General features: G+C 42.2%; 1 protein-coding gene across 1 annotated transcript; it reads left to right on the top strand.

Annotated features, from left to right (window-relative positions):
• Positions 1-5,239: 5,239 nt before the first annotated feature.
• On the top strand, positions 5,240-19,573 carry LOC118785760 (protein Wnt-10a). Its single transcript, XM_036540675.1, has 4 exons — positions 5,240-5,544; positions 7,057-7,319; positions 10,169-10,542; positions 18,909-19,573. The coding sequence occupies exons 1-4, from the start codon at positions 5,483-5,485 to the stop codon at positions 19,374-19,376; spliced, it is 1,167 nt and encodes a 388-aa protein (XP_036396568.1). The 5' UTR covers positions 5,240-5,482; the 3' UTR covers positions 19,377-19,573.
• Positions 19,574-19,791: the final 218 nt, after the last annotated feature.

Here is a 19,791-nt window from a genome sequence, read left to right as displayed (position 1 = left end):
AAGAAAAGATACATTTCTCTGAGGTGCTGCTGTTCCATCAGCGTAAGGGCCACATACTTCTTTTAACGCAGCATTCCTTTTCCTATGGTTTACTGCTGCCAACACAACACACATTACAGACAGGTCCTTTCAGAACTTAATTAACTTTCCAGAGCTGTTGGTCTTGCCCCCTCAGTGGCATGCTTGTGCATTTTCTGGTTATACTACAAAACTGAGGCTGAGGCCAAAGCGTGCAATTGCCCAGCCTCTGTTACTTTCCTCTCATCCCTCCTTGGAATTCCTGGAAAAAAAAGAGCAAAAAAATAAATAAATCTGAATCTGACTTCAGTCTCTGCAGTGGTTCTGCTTGCTCATGTATGCGCTTGCAGAGGTACTCAAACCAATGTGATGCAAATGTGATGCAATGGTTTCAAGTAAAAATCCTGCTCAAGATCATTCCAGAGCCGGAGAATTTTTACTTTCTGCATGTGACCCAGTATCACTTTATAACTTTGATTTCCTTTTTAACTGTCTGCAGTTTTCTAATTCTATAGACTATGTGATGTGTCTCAGTGTGGGTGTGTTTAAATAGGATCCACAGCCATGTGTTTTTGGGCACCACAGACCCAAGCTAGAAATGGAAGTGGATGACAGTTTGCTAGACGGGCAATGCATGCTGCCCCAAATCACCCACCCTTCACAGTTACTGTCAAATGTTGGTTTATCTAAAATGTATCTTCAGTGAGCTTTCTGAAACAGGAAAGACAAACACTAATGAATAATGTTCGGAAAGTATAACAAGTGCTAGAAATCGCTCTGGATACATGAATACATGTAATGTAATATAACATTGTATGATTCTTTTCTTCATATGAAAACAGTGACTCTTTTAAATGTTTTGTCTGTATGAAGATATTTATGATACCACTTTAGTACAGTATTTCTCTCCTATGAATCTATTTTACAGTCTTATTCTCAAAGATGGAAAGAGGTTCTCTCATATATTAAAAGCCCAATTGGGTTTGCCCAGAAAGGATTTTTTGTATTTTTTGTATTTTGGATTTTTTGATTTTTTTTGTAATGATACACAGTAACAAATATGTTATCAAGGGTGTAAAAACAAGTAAAAAAAAAAAAAACAAAAAAAAATACCCAGCTGTAGAAAAAGTACACATGCACACCCCCCTGAAAACATGATACTGCTAGACAATCTGCAAAAAGTAAGATTCAAATATGTTTGGATAACACCAATCATGGGTTTCCACTTCTTTTAGAATTAATCTTAGTGTATCTCCTACCGCTGGGCTGTAAAAAATAGCAGTTATGCTGGTGCACTGTATGTTGATGATTATATGGTCATGTGGTGTAGAAATCTATATATTCCACAAATAAATCAATAACAACTCATGCTTGGGATACACACATGTGATGATCACATGTCATTGATAATGAATACCATTATCAAATTAAGAAAATCATCCACTGAACATTTACAGTTTGTCCAATCCGATTACAAGGAACAGGATAAATATGGCATTTGAATTTGTCTCATTAAATGCATGCCTTTTATTGGTGGATCTTCCCTATAGAATTTCACCCTAAGGCCATTCTATGTCTGCTTTGAAAATATGTTTTCCCCCCAGGCAGGAAACCAGGTCCATCCTCTTCACATTAATCCTGCAAATATTATGTGACGAAGATTTCGGACGTCATTGCTCCAAATGGCCTGTCAATACACAGTGCAGTTGGGGAAATTTGGTATTTATAAAATGAAACAAACAGTTTGAAGTAAAACTTGTTTAATGTGTTGTGATCAATAATACACATAATACACAGCCATTTTACATACACACACGCGCGCGCACACACACACACACACACGCACACAGTATGTAGATAGCAGATAGATATAGTAAATATAGCCATTACACACACACACACACACACACACACACACAGTATATGGACAGTAGATAGATAGATAGATACATAGATAGATAGATAGATAGATAGACGCACAGACATGTCTGACACTGGAAATGGCCTATTATGAAATGAGGCCCAAAGAAAATACTCCAGTTTTGCATAGTAATCCAGTAAATGTGACGTACAGTCCCCTGAGAACAATGGGAAATGATAAACATCAGTGTGCAGTAGACCCTGCACTGCTGATCTCTTTGACGGTGTCCAACACAGATGGAAACAGTACTCTTGTTTTTCTGGAGCCCCTCGAACATTTTGCAGTTGTCCTTCTCATGTTTTGGGACTTGGTTTCCATCCAGGCTCTGTTGCACAGTGAGGGTCGCTATCTGGCCCCCACACAGACAGTGGGAGCATAGCCCTTTCCTCACCCTTTCTGTTGCTGTCTGGGATAATGCTCGCTTGTTCTGTGACTTCAGAGTAATGTAACGCCCTCCGCAGCACTGAGACACAGTTGTCTGGGTGCCTCCGTTCACTTGCATTGCTCTCTCTGTTCTCTGCCGAAACATTTCCACGAAACAGGGGAGCAAGGGAATGCTGCTTTTTATTTTATTTTATTTGCTGTTTATTTTACATATTTTAACACGGCAATTTGGTTTGGATTCTGTGATCTAGTGACTGATGTTTGGTAGAAATACTTGGTTTCCCTTGTCCAGTCAGGTTGCACAAGTTAACCTGTGGTAGGGCTTGAATACTGTTGTGCTCACATTCACTGGTCTGGGAGAGTTGTTATCCTCTGCTACTGCTACTCATTCAGTTTGAATGGATGCACTCCTGTTTTTTGTGCTGAAAGTCACTCTAGATAAGAGCATCTGCTAAATGAATGTAATGTAAATGAGAACAGATAAGGAATGGTTAGTTATCACGGCAGGTGTAGGCAATGCACTACATTCATTCTTGGTTTAAACCTTGGTAAATCTTGGTAAAACCGAAAGTGTGGAAAAGGGCATTTCACACTGGGTGAGAGAAGCAGGTTTGAACCATCTCAGCGTACTGCACATGCCATTTCCTGTCCTAAACCAAAAGTGCTTTGACCTTGGAATCGCAGCGGCGGTCTGTGTTCGGCCGTGGGAGGCTCCCCGTAGCTGTCACGAAACGTGCTGGTAAAAAGAAAACGTTTCAATGCACCACTTAAGGGTATTGAAATCCCCAAAAAAGCCAGGTGTCAAAACTGATAAATGGGAGAATTCATGGCTGTGTTTCAAGACACACTTCTCAAACCGCTATTAGCCACCCAGTTTGCTCATTATCCTCTGCTGTCTTCTCAACTTCATTCAACATGTTGTTATAAAAGCCTGTGGAGTATTTGACAAATGTATGATATCCAGTAATGTCATGCAACAATCTGTCTCTGTTTACAGTCACTGACTGCCATGGTAGTCTGGTGGTAGATGGCTGATGTTTTAGAGTATCTTGTATTTGTATAAAAACATTAGAAAAGGCCAAAACTTAAAACAGCACATCTTCACTCAGTGTATAAAGGTTATTATCAGAGATTACGGCTCTTTTTCTATCTATCTCTCTCTGAAAAGAAAAAAATAATGGTGGTCTAATCATGGCGCTACCACTAATCATTACCTGTAATGATAATGTCAGTAAAAGTACATCATATTCACATTTGTATTCATTACAAGTGTGACAGCCCTAATTCAGAAAACAAAATTTAGTATTCATTAGAAATTATTTGTCTGCCTGTTGGCACTAAACAGAAAAGTACAGCTCTTTATTGTACATATATGGTCAACCTGAATTAACCATATATTTTTGCTAAAGTACCTCTTGTCTGTATGAGGCCATTGTGTATTTCTTTCTAGGTGTCTGGATCTTTTAGGGTTACTAGACATGTGAACCGCTTTGTAAATGACCCCCTAGACGGAAAAATTGTTCAGAAATTATATATATAAATATATGACAGGACATTAACATTTACAATAGTGTTGTCAAACATTAGGCCAAGTGAGCTGCAAGGCTGGGTGTCTAGGATGCATGTCACTGACCTATTGGTTTGCATGAGGGATTAAAGTAGTCTCGTGTGATGGAGCGCTTTTCAAATGTGCCTTAATCAAACTTTTATTTGGCGTTAATGTACCAGAAATGGAAAAAGTACAACACAAGCTCTTTATTGTTGGCCATATAATCTATGTAAATATAAGTGTGTGGGTGTTTGAACAGGATCTAAGGGGTCTGAAGGTGTGTTCCTCCATGACATGATACAGCAGAGCCATACGGTTAGTGGATCATTCTACCAGCTGGAGACTCTGCAAGTTCTTCTCACTGTGTTTTGTGACGTGAACTCGTTTAGGAATTATTCTGCTCTCAGGACAGGACACTGACGTAGACTCTCATTGATTAATAGGTATTTGTATTTTACTTAAAGTTGAAATTTGTGTGAGGTTTGTGTGTCCGTTGGTGAAATCTGATGTGTTCTACACAGAATATTGAATGTTTAATATTTAGCGCAGGTTTCTAACACAGTTGTGTGAACATTAATAATTGCATAAGCAGAACTCCCATTGACCAGACTTGATTTTCTAAAATTTTAACATAAATATAAATATGTTGGTAGTATGAATAACTTCATTTAGACTATGTCATAAAATTAGCATATATGTGTATATGCAGTATATATCTGTGTAAGCCTTCAAAAACGTAACAAGTCGTCATAATCATCTATTAAGATGGAATGTCACCGACAATATTTTGGATCTGGTAGTCATGATTATCAATGTTCTGTACAGTGCAATAAATCATTGTAAAATTCGTTTGAATGGATGTCAGACATTTAAATGCATTCCCGAGGAAGAAAAATCATAATCTGTGGGCTGTCACTGTCTATTTATTCCCTTTGAATGTCTCATACGAGAAAGGAATGCATTAAAAGAGGATACATGTTCAAAACTGAAGCGCGTAACTGTCGGGGGAAAAAGTGTTATTACTGTACTACCTTATATGTTTCACTTGACTGCTTAACCACGCGCGAATCTCCTCCACTGCAACTCTTTACTGTCTTATGACGTAAAAGTAGGCAGGCAAAGTGCTAAGTGGTGTCGTTTAGAATGCTTTCGGGATAAGCAAAACATCACAAGGCAGCGAGACTGGAGATAGTGCGCTGTTGACTTAAAATCCACTTTCCGCTTCTCGGGTATACCCCCAATGCAGATATCACTTTGGATCTTGAGAGCATTCATATGCAAGCGATTTTTCATTCATTCCTGTATACTAATGTACTTCTTAAGGAAACTGAATATCAAATTAAAACGTTTACGTTCTATGACTAATGACTTGATTCTGCAAATCAGCAAATCCGCAAACTTTCGTTATTTGGCAGGTGTTTCGTTTTTAATCGGATTTAAACACAGAAACAATATTTGATAGGACCTGTCATTTCGCACGCGTGTTGCCGGAACTTGCATATACGAGTGGGAAACTTCTCCTTGAGAAAGCTGACATCCTAAAGAAAGGGATAACCTGTGTTATCAGTACTTAAAGGGGACTTGAAGGTGTCGCCTTAAAAAACAACACAATGGAATTCTCTATATTACATTTATTCTGGTCAATGGCGATCGTGACTCTTCTTATGCAACGGTAAGTTTGTATCTGTACTGAAGTTCCGTGGTAGTATGTCATTTATAAATAGAACTATTTTGGGTTGAATGATTGTTTTATAGTACTACCCAAGCTACAAATGCTATATTCGATTAACCGGCTATTTACTAAACTGTTTTTTTTATTTTCTAATTCTGGAAGTCTGTTCTATGTTCAGTTATATGCATTGCTATACAAAGTGTTTGCAAGTACTCAGCAAGCCTCGGGGATTGAGAGTCATATCTTCCTCGTTTACATGTATTTCAAAGCGATAACTTAGAATGCTAGGTGGAATACATAGCAAGTACATCTACTGCACCCTTAATCAAACGTTGAAGCAACTTTCCAGTGGCACACGTAGCCTGCCAGTGTTTACTTGGTGAATATATGGTTATTTAATTGTTACGTTATATGAATCAGTAATGTATTGTGCTTTATATTATCTAGGGTACAGTTGTTGCAAGTTGCAGCGTAAATTACTGAGCTATATTTATTTATTTGTTTATTTATTTATGCATTTATTTTTCAGTAGAAGCATTCATCCGTGACTGCGCTGAAGTAATGTGGGACATCATAATTTAGAAATGGGATGTGTACATCATGAAATAGTTTAAATAAATTAACAGTCACAGAAAGGCTCATCTTCACAAATCACAATTATCTTTTTTTTTTAATACGTTGAACGTTTGAATACGTTTTTAATGATATAGATGAAATGGAAGCGGGTTGTTTAAACACCCGTTTAGATTCCCAGTCCCCCAGTCTGTCCTCAGTCTTGTAGGATGGTAGCAGAAGCGGGTTCTCTTGTAATTCGGGCAGTCCCTCCACCCGAGGCTATACACCAGTTAGCATTAGTAAGGAATCTATTTAAATAATGCAATGCAACTCCACCTCGAGTCTGCGGTTTCAGTTTGAAAGTTAGAACTATTTATTTATTTATTTATTTGTGCCTCGAGAAGTGATTAAAGTTTCCCTGATGTTTATTTGAATGAATAATTTAATATTCCGGACAGTTTAATATTTCATTTATTTCGCAATTTGTGAAAATTAATTTTATCGTTATGCCCAACCATCGGAACTGGTCCTTGGGGAATGATTAGCCTGAGGAAGAGTTGTTAAGGCCAAGATTCAAGTTTTTCAGTGTCATTTGTCCGTAAATCTCGGTTATGAATTTAAGAGAGTCTTACTTTTTGATTCGATTGTCCGCCACAGATTTCCAACAAGGGACAAAAAGGTTATACACATTTGCATAATTTTTTTTTCCTTCATTTTCTGTAAATGCATATGTGCATTAATACGGTCTTACATTTGTATCTCAAATACTAAAGATAAGGCGCATTGAGGTTTGAATCTGGGCTTAAATCTTCGTGGTGTGAACCTACTCTTTACCTACTTTGATGTCGTTTCAATGGCACGTTCTCCTAGGTAGCCCTTAATAACTGGCACTGAAGTGTGAAGCTCTCTCAACAGTTCATGCGGCCCACTGACCAGAGCGCTTGGTTTTTACTTCAGGGTAGACTCCAATGAGATTCTGAGGCTGAAGATCCCCTTCGATCCCATACTGAACGCCAACACGGTGTGCCTGACCCTCCCCGGCCTGACGCGCCGGCAGTTGGAGGTGTGCATGCGGAACCCGGACGTCACCGCGTCCGCCATCCAAGGGATTCAGATTGCCATCCACGAGTGCCAGCACCAGTTCCGAGGGCACCGGTGGAACTGCTCCAGCCTGGAGACCAGGAACAAGATTCCGTACGAGAGCGCCGTCTTTAGCCGAGGTGAGTTTCTCTAACGGAGGAGTGCTCGCGTAGCGTAGGACCTGAAGACGAGCATGGTTGCGTTGCACGAGGACCACGCGTTGCTTCTTTATTCGCTGTCACTAGTCGTACCGGGATACGTTAACATAAACTGGCCTGATGTGCACTCGTGTGAAATAAACTCAACTGCTGAGCCGCCTAAGGGGACCATTCAGTGTAACTGCTGTGGCACTTTTACCTCGGTGTGTAACAAGTTTAAGCAAGTGTTACATTTTTTCAATTCTTACACATCGCCAAGCGTTTGACGGCCATTGACATCAATGAAAAGCATGGCGCACGAGTGCAAAAGTAACACTTGCTTAAACGTGTTAGTCAAATTTCCGGACAAAGTGCCACAGTGATTATTTTGGATTTCTGTCTTACTGTCTGCGTCATTTAAACATGTACTTGTACACCACATTTGCACTTGATCTGACTGGAAACCCTCTCATGGCACCTGTCCACTGGAGATAAAACCAAGGTACAAAGATAAAAAGATATTTGTCAGTCATCACCAGTTTGTCCACTGGGAGATCTATGAAGAGTGTTCTGTGTGTCATTTAAGTGTCTTTTAAAGAGTTCAAAACAGGCTAAAATCAATGAGATAAATTATGCATACAGATTCATCCTAAGAAAGCGAGAGAGAGAGGGGGAGAGAGAGAGGTACTCACAGACCACATTACATTTGCTAAGCAGGCACTCTCATCCAGAGAAAGGTGCATAGTATATATGTCATCCATTCATACAGCTGGATATTTCCAATGCATACTGCAAGAAATTACTCCAATGGGTTGGATATGATAAAAAACTACAACAAGGAAAACCTAAGAAGCAAAGTCAGGTCAATAGTCAATCACATCAGAAGAGATACCTCGCTCTGTGTCTTGCCCTTAAAGACAGTAAGTTGAATGGAACTGTATTTCATTGACACCCATGACAGCATTCAGACATGCAGAACGGGACTCTCTCTGGGCTGGCTAATGCTCTCAGTCTTTGCCGGTGCAAGTGCTGTGAATTTGCTGTCAGCGCTTTCTCAAAACTCTGCAGCAGAATGCGCAAACCTGTTTAGTTGGTTTCTGTAACCCAATGTGACAGTTTCCTTCAGTCTCTAACTCATTCTCCCACTTCCTCTGCCATCAGCACAGTGGGGCGTGCCCCTCCTGTTCAATTATTTGTTACGTTGATTTGTTCCAGGTCTTTCCCCTGCGTGGTAGCAGAACAACATCAGCAATACCCACGTGTGTGTCTCTCTTTACTGCCTTTAAGTTCCATCTGCCCCACTCCCAGGCATTACACACACACACACACCACACATACACACACAGATCTGAAATTATGCTCCGATGTGTAGGAAAAAGAAATGTGTGTATGGGTGCATTAGAGGTGGGGGTACATGTGGCCCTTAACCACTGTCAGAGACACACACATGGGAATGCTCCTTTAGATTTAATACCAAGCAGGTGAGAGAAGACCTGGAACAAATCTTTTCTTTCTGGGGGTGGGCATGATCTTGTGAACTTCATAGAAGTTCAGTTTCTGATCCAAAACCTAAATCCGCATTTAGTCTACCCTCAGGAAAGGTTAACATCTATTTAAATAAAGCAAATTCCAGACGTCGCTATTTCACACTTGATTTAACCATTTAAGGATCCTTAGTCATCATTTTTTTCCCCTGATGGACAAAGGAGGAGACAGAGGTTAGGTGAGGCTGCACCTAAAGGACTAAGAGGACAAGTTCCAATCTGCATTCAGCAGCATGACATCATTGCCAGTTAACTTGTTAAAACTGGCAGTTACTAGGATTGCTAAGGTAAATATCATTTTAGATTAGTGTAAGGATTAGCCAAACAATACAAGAGTAGATCTGGTTTTTACTGTCACAATATAAAAATATATGTCAATGTAAATTACCAAAGCATTGATTCTATTTTCTACATATGGACCAGAAAATTAATGTTTGCTCACAAAAGTGCACATAAAGGAGTTTAGGACTGGCTCTACCACAAAGCCAATAAATATCTGTTGGTAAACTTTAAGTCACTCCATATAAGGAATTTAATCTAAACATTCACATTTAAATACATCACTGTTCTATGATTTTTCCTTTTGGAAGTAGACTCTTCTGGGAGTCTCCCACTTCTGACAAACGCACAGGTAAATACAGCTGCCTTTGTTAAAATGCGCCCTTTATTTGAATCTCCAAACGAAGGAAACCCCCATTCATTTAGAATGTGTATCCCCTGCGTTGACATCAAAGACAAGTATTAGAGCTAAACCTGGAGCTCAACTCACACACATTTGTATTTACAGATCTGGAATTTGAAAGAGTTTGATCAGCATCATTGTGCATTATTGCATAAGCCTGAGGTACCACTGCAACCTGCACATGGTATGCTGCCTCTTTTTGAAGAGAAAGAGGCCTGCATGATTACAGTTAAGTGCCTTCGCGGATAGGATTACGACAGATCAAACGTCAGCCAGCCGTAGCCCGCGTTTGGAATGCTCATCACACAACCCCCCCCCCCCCCCCCCCCCCCCAGGTGCGGAAAAGCAACAGGAGTGCAGTAATGACTCCTGTGCATTTAGTGTGAGGAGGCTGCTGGTACGCTGCTCTGTTTAAATCAACCAGCGCTGTCCACGGGGGTTTTTCCACTCTGTAGACGCGGATCTGTCCGGCGCACGCAGCACGCAGAGATGAGCGGAAACGCGACAGGGTGGAGGAGAAGTAAGGAGAAAAGAACAGCCTCCAGCACCCTGAGCGGTCTCGCCCTCGCCCTCGCCCTCCCCCCCTCCCTCTGCTGAAACGCCCTCCTCCCCCTCTGTCGTTGCAGGCTTCAGGGAGAGCGCCTTCGCCTACGCCATCGCGGCGGCGGGCGTGGTCCACGCCGTGTCCAACGCCTGCGCCATGGGGAAGCTGAAGGCGTGCGGCTGCGATGAGAAACGCCGCGGTGACGAGGAGGCCTTCCGCATCAAGCTGAACCGGCTGCAGCTGGAGGCCATCCACCGCGGCAAGGGCATGGTGCACGGCGTCATGGAGCACTTCCCCGCCGACGCCCTGGGGCCCCAGGACTCCTGGGAGTGGGGCGGCTGCAGCCCCGACGTGGAATTTGGGGAGAAGTTCTCCCGGGACTTCTTAGACTCCCGCGAAACGTACAAGGATATTCACGCCAGGATGAGGCTCCACAACAACAGAGTAGGCAGGCAGGTGAGACGTTACTCTAGCGTTGTTGCGACATGGGGGGATGTGGGGACAGAGGCTCAGAGGCATGGGCACAGCTCATGCTATTGAGCTAATTTACGGAGCAAAAAGATGCAGTCGGAGATATTTGCTGTCATGCTTTTTCACTCCCATAAGAGAACACCTACCCAGTGACCTCATCCAGAGAGAATGCATGAGCGCCAATGACACCATGCATCAGTCACAGCATACCCTTTCATGGTGTAACCTTGAGTCAGGTGTTTTACCTAGATCGCAACACGTCAGGACACTACATGTCATGACTGATTGAGATGATCACATTAGATTCGCAGTAAAAACGTGATCATAAACGTAACTAGAGGTTCGTATGCAACCAAAAGGCTTTCGCTCTGAACGGCTGGGGACTATTAGGGATGGTCAAGTCTATATCCAGAGACAATGTGGCAAATATTAGTTGAGTGACATGACTGACATGTTTAGAAAATGGTTAAATCTAAAAAAAAAAATTGCACACGTTTACTACGGTAGCATTTGCTGTATTGGGCATGGCTGGGCATGACCAGGGACCCGGAGCCACAGAAAGGAGTTTGTACACATCTACAGTCTACGTCTGGTGAATGTGCCAGATATGAGATGAATTAGTGCATTCCATAAAAAGTTATTGACATGTGAAATAACTGTTTGGCACTCATATTTTTTCTTCTTGCCATAGTACTCTGGTCTTCACCAGCCCATGCCCTCACAGCCTATGAATTACCAGCTGGATGTCCTCATGATCTTGTCGAGCTTTTTCACTCTAAGAGTTCCTGAGTAACTTGCTCACAGGTGCCATTTCTGCGCAACTGCGTGGCTGCATTTTACTTATGCCATTAAAAAGCTGTAATTCTAATCTTAGATCAAGATGGCTTAAACGAGATTGCAGTGCTGTATGACTATGTGAATTGTTCCTTTTTGTTGGTGGTGGCTGGTAGTTTTGTGACGTCCTCACATTTTCATTGAGCTGACTGAATACTATACATTAGTATGACTCCTGAACTGTAGGACAGACAGAGGTAGAGAACAGGACTCAATGGCATGGTTCAGTATAGGAAAAGGGATTGAGTTGTACAATAGTACTGTTCTGCTTTAGTATAGTACAAAGACAGCCCATGTCAGTCTGATTGTCAAGGATGTAGTCCTCTAATTGAAAGGAAAGGCTTTGCTATTGTGCATGGAGACGCATGCACACATGTTGATATGATCAGGTAACTACTCATGGGAGCCCTTCACCTGTTCACTTGTGTTGGCAAATCAGCTCTTGCATCTGCCCTTTATACAGCAGTTCATTAATTGATAGAGATCAGCTCAGATTGTTCTCAGGTCATTGGTATGCACAAAAGGAGCAGAAATTTCCCATTGTGTGCCACTTCCTCCTGTGTAATTGGTCTGATATCTTTTCATCACTTTATTTCTAGTTTCCTTGATTATTCAGACAAAACACAAATGTGGAGTTACTCAGCCGGAAAGGAAAAAAAACAGATAGTACTTCTGTGTTTCATCTGAAAGATGTGTGATAAAGACTACCACAAAGCTGTGCTGAGGCTGTCTTTGGCTGATGCATGTCTGTAGAGTAGGGAAACAGTGGTATGAGGAATTGTGCTGGGTTTTTCTAAATTGTATGAAATTATGACCTTGCAGTTATCTGGAAAATTGCTGGCAGACTTGGCAGCTGTGAAATGATCATAGTTCCACAAGACTGCCTACCTTACAATGCATGAAATTCTGATTCTGCTTGTGGTTTACAAGGATATCACTCTGCATGTATTTAGGCGTTTTTGTCAGGCTATGACACTAAACCAATTTAGGCCAAAGTATATGACTTTTCGTACACTATTCTCTAAACTGAAATCAGAATATATACGGGGAAGGCGCCCAGGTGCAACAGTCAGAAAGGTGCTTGTCTTGAGTGCAGATGGAGCCTATGGCCTGAGCTCAATCTCAGCCATGTCATCCATTAGCAATTCACAGGAGCCCACAGTGACAGAGTTCTGTCAGGGCAGGGGTTGGCTTGTTAGTAGGGTTTCCTTGTCTCTCCATTTTCAGGCATACTGCAACTTCACAGGTGTGTGTGAATCCCTCAAATCAGCAGTGAAGCTTCTCCTCCACTACCCGTGATCACATTGCCTAAAAAAAAGTTGCATGAAGAGGAACGATTGCAAAAAAAAGAAGAAATAAAATCACTGTTAAAACATAACAAGGCCCAACACTTACCCTAAATAATGAAGACTAAATCCCAAGATTCTGGCAACAAGATCTGGGAGGATAAAGAGAGGCTCCTTGAACAGACTGTTCATTTGAATTTGCCAAAAAGCTTGTTTGGTCACGACAGTTCATTGTGGGGAAACTGTAGTGGCTTTCCGAATGTCAAATTGCTGGCAGATTGCAGAAGGGAAGCATAATTAAGGCATATGTCCAGATGCATACCTTAAAACACGAAGAACTACAAAGAGATTAGCAAGTGAGGAAGAAACAAATTAGGAATTTTAGATACTGCATTTGTGTATTTTTAATTGTTCTGTATACAGGGTTTAAGATGTTGATGTGGTAAATCTATTGTTTCGTCTCCCAGGGCTTTTGCAGTGGTTGTTGAAATTACCGAGGTACTCGGCAAACAAATTTCTTTGGAGGCCTGGCGTTGTGCTTGTGCTTAAATGGGCCGTAGGATTGTGTTCACACCTGGTACAGAACTATGGTTGTTGTATTCTCCCCCAGACACCATGTGACAGAATCAACAAGGAAAAATGGAGAGAGAGGGGAAAATATAGAGGTAGTCAGGAAAAGAAGGAGAGAAAGAAGATGAGATGGAGGAAGAAAGGAGTGGGAGAGAGAGAGAGAGAGAGAGAGAGAGAGGAGATAGGGAGGAGGCAGGATGCCAAGAACAGCTGGCAGGCTGGTTAAGATGAATATTGCTTTTTTTATGGTACAGTGGCTGGAAAAACTCGTTTGACAAGTTTCTGGAAATTGGTTGTGGGACTGTCTATAAATCCTTATCTGAAATCTGTTTAAAATTTCAGTGACCAAAAGTAAGTTTACCAAAAGGTTACGCAGATAAGAGTAGTGTTACATTCTGAAAGTTGTTTGATTCGATTCCCTAATGTATTGTACACATTTTATGGTATCTATTTAAGTTCACAGCAATTTGGAATGGCTGACATCTGCTCTGAAATAATACCAATCAGATCCCCATCACCAGATATTGGCATAGTGCTTCAGGATCCTAACATCAGGTGCTAATCTGCAATATCAGGATACACATCCTCTGAGCCCATGAATCAATCACAAATTCAGCTTCAGCAGCAGAAGCAATTTAACATGACACTGTAATTTAGCGCTACACAGCGAAACTACAGGTAATATAAAAAGGAGCACCTTGAGGACTTCAAACAGTGCGGAAAGCTCCAAATCAAAAGAGAAAGGCTTCACAGGTGAGGTCTCCAATAATACATCATACCTACTTCTCCACCCCACAACCAACCCACCCCCCCTAAAGAAAAGGTCTCTTTTGTAGAGGAATGTGGCGGTTTTTAGCAGCGTATACATGTCGTTTCATGCCCACCCTCTGGTTCTCACGACGTTCAGTCTCGTTAAAAGCTCTAATTAGTCGCTGCTGGCTGTTTGGAAACAGATGTTTTAACCCAGCGAAAGATTTGAGACATCAAACAGAGCGGAAAGTAGAAAGAGATTCGCCCTTCCTTCCCCAAGCGCAGCTTTAACACAAGTTTATCAGGGGGAAGAGAAAAAGACACTGAAAAGGGGGGAAATTGCACCAAAGGCTTTTGGTAAAAACTGGACTTTATCAAGTGTATTGTGTGGGTGGGTGCATTCGTTTCTGCATGCTGAGATAACGTGCCAAAATGCATGCAGATATTTAAAGACATAGAACTGTGCGTGTTTGCTTCATGGTGACTTTCAGTGTAGAGCGTAATTTTACAAATTACATTCCAGGATAATGAATTTGCTATTTAACATGTAAATTGGCATTTGTGTGCCAACTGTGTTTTGAAATAAATGGTGGCTTCTCTCGTAATGATTTGTCTGTCAGTGTAGGCAGGGATGACACCTACAAAAGAGCCGCATCTATGGCTGGCAGCCATGTGACAACACTAAATTAATGACACAGTCTGCGTATGGTTAATGAAGTGTAGTAACATGTATTCCTTGGTATATTTCATCTGTAAAATATTTGGCTTGTTGTATTCAAATGTGCTTGTGCTGGAGGTTACCTGGCTTTTTCATGGGCACTTTGCCCATCCACCCCCTCTTTGATGATTACTCAGCTCTGATTGGTCTGATAAAGACATCTGAGTAGACACCGAGGTCCACATGGAACACATTTAGCACTGTTAGAAGCAATGCATTCGGTGGCCCTGCGAATTTAGCAGAGGTTATCAGTTCAGAGAGGCACCATTCCTCCTGCAGTACTGTGAGGAGTAGTTCCATAACATGTGCCCTCTGACCCGGAATCAGTACCCCGGGGTTCATCTGTCCGTGGAAGCACTTCCTGTTCGTGTGCGCTCATATGTCAAGTTATATATGCTTGTTATTACATTTCTGCAACAGGCACTTCAAGTGGGCACTAAGAATGTAGAGTGGATGAAGTACAATACCTGGGACAAGATCATGGAAGACACATTTTAAGAGAACCATTTTGGATGTTCTCTGTTCTTGTGTCTCTCTTTACTCATATTTCCCGACACTGAGACATGAAAAAAAAAAGATCTGAACACATTGTATGTTATCTCTTTAGGTTTGGGGAACTGAAGCAAATGCATCTTTTTGTGTCAGATGTAATGTTAATGTTAAGATTGACAGTCAGTGATATTTGACAAAAAAAGTGTAACACTTGTTTAAAGTTGTCATTCAAGGTTAAGGATAACGTACCAGGGCAGTTAGATTAAGTCTGAGTCAGCTTGTTGCTAAAACTAGGGTTTTGAGGACTTTTATCTGTTGGTATATACAGAGCTTTGAAGATGAAACGATGGCTAGCACTTGATGAATGACTGTTACTTTGTATAGACAGATAGGTTGAGGATCAATCAGAGGTGGAATTGTTACAGATGCTTTGATGTCCTATTGCTTGGGTATGACAAAGTGACCTCAAATGTACATTGTATGGGAGATCGCTGTTCTTTTAATTGTGTCATTAACTTAATAGTTAAACACAGTTCATGTGTGTTTCATAACAGCTGTACAAATCAGACAGATCTTCGTTAACAGAAGCATTTTGCTTTGTTTTACAAGATAAGTTGAGCAGGAGGAACTTGCGGTTTTAAATAGAGAGGAACAGGATGAGACATTTGTGCTTTTCAACAGAACAGAACGGAACATCGAGGACCATTGAGAAATACAGAATGTCGCTCATTGCCCCTGGCCTTAATGTGCCAATATTCTCTTTGATCTCAGTCTGCTGGAACTTTATAGAGCAGCCTGTTTCACTCCTCTCCCATAAGACCAAGCCAGATGTATATATTTGTGGGAGCCCTTTCACCAATGAACGTGGGAGCAGATTCGTCCCAATTAATTTCTTTTTTATTTTTTTGCCTCTGTGCATGACCTACTTATTTAAATTCTTTTGTCCGAAACCACCAGTGCAGTCCTTTTTTGGATGTCAGTATCAAACAGTCTTTATCGGACACGGGCTTAACCAGCGAGGACAATATCTGACAAAGAAACCTGTATTATTTGTGATACACGGCTAAACTTGGAGTTGCAGTCTTTAATTGATATCCTCCACAGTGTATTGCCTGTTACCATTTAGAGTTCATACGCACTGAAGCAAAGCCTACAATAACAGGTTTTGTATGAGCGTTGCTGATTTTGTCAAGGCTTCTGATCCTCTGAAAACATTTAGTAGCGAGTAAACTCTGCTTATGTGCTGTGCGGCATTAGCCATGAGCAGACTGAAATAGTATAAGAGGTGGCATCTATTCATGATGGACTCACTTCCCCGCCCCTATCTGCACATTAATCTGGTCACTTGGACAACTGTACTTTTTCAGTCAGGGTTCTTGTTTTAAAAGCGGTTCAATCCCCACTGGGACACTGCTGCTGTACCCTTGGGCAAGGTACTTAACCCACAGTTGCCTCAGTAAATATCCAGCTGTATAAATGGATAACATTGTAAAGAACTGTAACCTATGCAAGTCGCTTTGGATAAAAGCGTCTGCCAAATGAATAAATGTAAATGTATATGATGTATCATGGCTTTGTCCTCTCTCCTGGTGAGCGTCTTTCAGGGGATACGTGATGTTTTCTTGCTCCTCTTTGTCATCCAGTTACCCAGACCATGATCCCACAGCCTTTAGAACAGCCACAAGGGAAACAAGGCAATCTGACCGGAGATCTTACACCTGATCGCTGTCATTGCAGTGGTGTCAAACACAACCACAGATGCCATTTTCAGACACTTTGCATTAATGTTTAGATCTGCACCCAACTAGTCAGAGGTCCCAAATTCCTATGTGCACGGCAATACTGTATTTCTCATTTTTAAAAATCTAAATCTGCTTAAGTCAGTCTTTTTAAAGATTCAAAGATTTAAAATAACGACTGGCCTCTGCAGCACTGCTAATGTAGTAATGTTCTGATATGATCCATTTCTTGCTTGAAATCACTGATTTGGTGGGCAGTTGGTAGAAAGAAAACTATTAGATCAGTGAAGCTCGGTTACGCTGGGCAAGCTTGTAGTTGTTAAGCTAAGAGTGCAACAGGACAGTGTGTGAAATTGCTTGGTGCATGTGAATGACAGAATGGCTGCATGATCACAGCGTTAGCGTGATGCAAGTCTTCATCTTAAAGGGCACGTAAAACATTCCCGCCTTTTTTAAGAAGGCGATGATCCTGTGATTCATCGTGTAGAACTGTTAGCTTTGGCTGCTTTCAGATCAGGTCTCTTGTGTTTCCAACCTCATCATTCCTGATGGATGACACACACACTTCCATTCATCACCTCTTCCCCACTCATTCACACAGCCTGGCACGGCTATCCATTCACAGGAAGCCCAGGGTTCCTGTCTGAAATGGAAACCCACAGTGCTGTGTCATAAACAATAATGTGTCATCAGAGGATGTCCCCAAAAAGAATACCAACCTGAGGTTTGGTCAGCTTTCATGACACATTTTGGTCTTTGAGTGTTGAGTGGACACACACAAAGAGGTACGCACATTCCTTAAACAGAGCCCTGTTCAATGGAATGGGGCAGAATTACATTAAGCTAAAATATCACTTTGTCCCTTCACAGGAGAAAAAAATACAGGATATGAGTCCATGGGCTTTTTTTATCATTATTGTATAAAGCCATCCTTACTGCGCTCCATCATATTAAGCAGCTTTACTAGTAGGGCTATAGCAGACATGATGTGACCAGTCTTGGTTTGCCCATAAACAGATCAGTTGAGATTGGGATGTGCGTCGTGGAGAGGGTGAATGTTTGCATGAACAGGTGTTGATAGGGGCGGGTGTCCCGCGAGCTGTCAGGGACAAGGCTGGCCCCCTTTTCCTTCTGGTAATTGGATCTAAAAGTTTATAACTCCAGATGACAGACGAGCGCATTGTTGACAGAATCGGAGGTCTGCGGGAGTGGGAGGGACGCCTGAGCTGCAGACGTGAGCTCACGCGCGTCCTGACAGAGGACAGCTTCCTCGCAGAGTATTTCAGCCTGTGTGTTTGTCTACAAAGAGCTCCCAGACTTATACACTGAACACCTGAAACACTACCACCCAAAGCAATTTCTTATGTCTTAAAACTCTGTTTACCATAAATTTCAAGTGTAAAATTTCATGTTGACCTAAATTTTCAAACCTGTGGTTTCATGCACTTGTATCTCTGCTAGCTAGCGTGTACCTTGTCTGGCCAACTGCTGGAACCTGGTTATGCAGCACTTCTACTAATATCATTGACTCCCTGCATGGCTATTTGCTTGTGTTGTACTCTGCCTCACTTGTAAGTCACTTTGGTTAAAAGCGTCTGCCAAATGAATAAATGCAAATGTAAACGTAAAATGTTTACAGGGGCCTGCAGAACATATTTATGTCTGGATAAAGCTGAATTGGATTCTTTTCTCATGATTCTTGTGTACAAAGTGCACATTCCTGTGCACGCTCAGATGAAGTGATGCGCAGGGTCGGCCAAAGCCATAAGACAGCAGTGGGAGGTGAGCAAATTGACAGCAACAGCATCCCTTTAAAGCAGCTAAATGGGACAGGATCAGGAGGGTGCAGAGTAGGGCTGATCGGTGCAAATCTGTGATTGTAGGAGACCGCAGGTCGGTGTGGGAGGAGGTTGATGACCTGTTCCTTTTCCTGTCCACCCCCCCACCCCCCCCCCCCGGCAGGTGGTGACGGACCACATGAAGAGGAAGTGCAAATGCCACGGGACCTCGGGGAGCTGCCAGCTCAAGACCTGCTGGCAGGTGACGCCCGAGTTCCGGGCAGTGGGCTCGCTGCTGAAGGAGCGCTTCCACATCGCCACCCTCATCAAGGCCCACAACCGCAACACGGGCCAGGTGGAGCACGCCCACACCCCCCACCGGCGGCGGGCCAACCTCAACGAGCTGGTCTACTTCGAGAAGTCGCCCGACTTCTGCGAGCGGGAGCCCGGCTCGGACTCGGCGGGGACGCAGGGCCGGATCTGCAACAAGACCAGCCTGGAGATGGACAGCTGCGAGAGCCTGTGCTGTGGGCGGGGCCACAACATCCTGCAGCAGACCCGCAGTGAGCGCTGCAACTGCAAGTTCCACTGGTGCTGTTACGTGGTGTGTGAGGAGTGCAGGAGAACAGAGTGGGTCAGCGTGTGCAAATGAGAGAGAGAAAAAAAAAAAAGACGTGCAAAAAAAAGAAAAAAGAGACTCTTTTGGAGCAGGGAAAGACTGCCCCGAGAGGCACTGCCCCATGCGACGGACTGCCGTTCCCATTGGTGAAATGGAACCTCAAAATGAGACTGGAGTTTTGGCCATGCGGAGATGAGCGTGTGCTCAGCATCAGTCCCGTCACCAGACTTAAGTCAACAGACTTGTTTGAATCTGCACTGCATTTCATTTAAGAAAGTATTTTTAAGTTAAGTAATTTAATGAAAAGATATGTTTATTAAGAACTGAACACTCGTTAGTGGCTAAATAGGGTTACAAAAATATTTTTGATCGCTCTCAATATAACTATTTTTGTTGTTGTTGTTGTTTTTGTCTTCATGAAACAGCTGCATGGGATTCTAGTAAATAG

This window comes from Megalops cyprinoides, chromosome 11 (genome assembly GCF_013368585.1).
Source record: "Megalops cyprinoides isolate fMegCyp1 chromosome 11, fMegCyp1.pri, whole genome shotgun sequence".
NCBI lineage: Eukaryota > Metazoa > Chordata > Actinopteri > Elopiformes > Megalopidae > Megalops > Megalops cyprinoides.
This window is presented reverse-complemented; position numbering and strand designations above follow the sequence as displayed.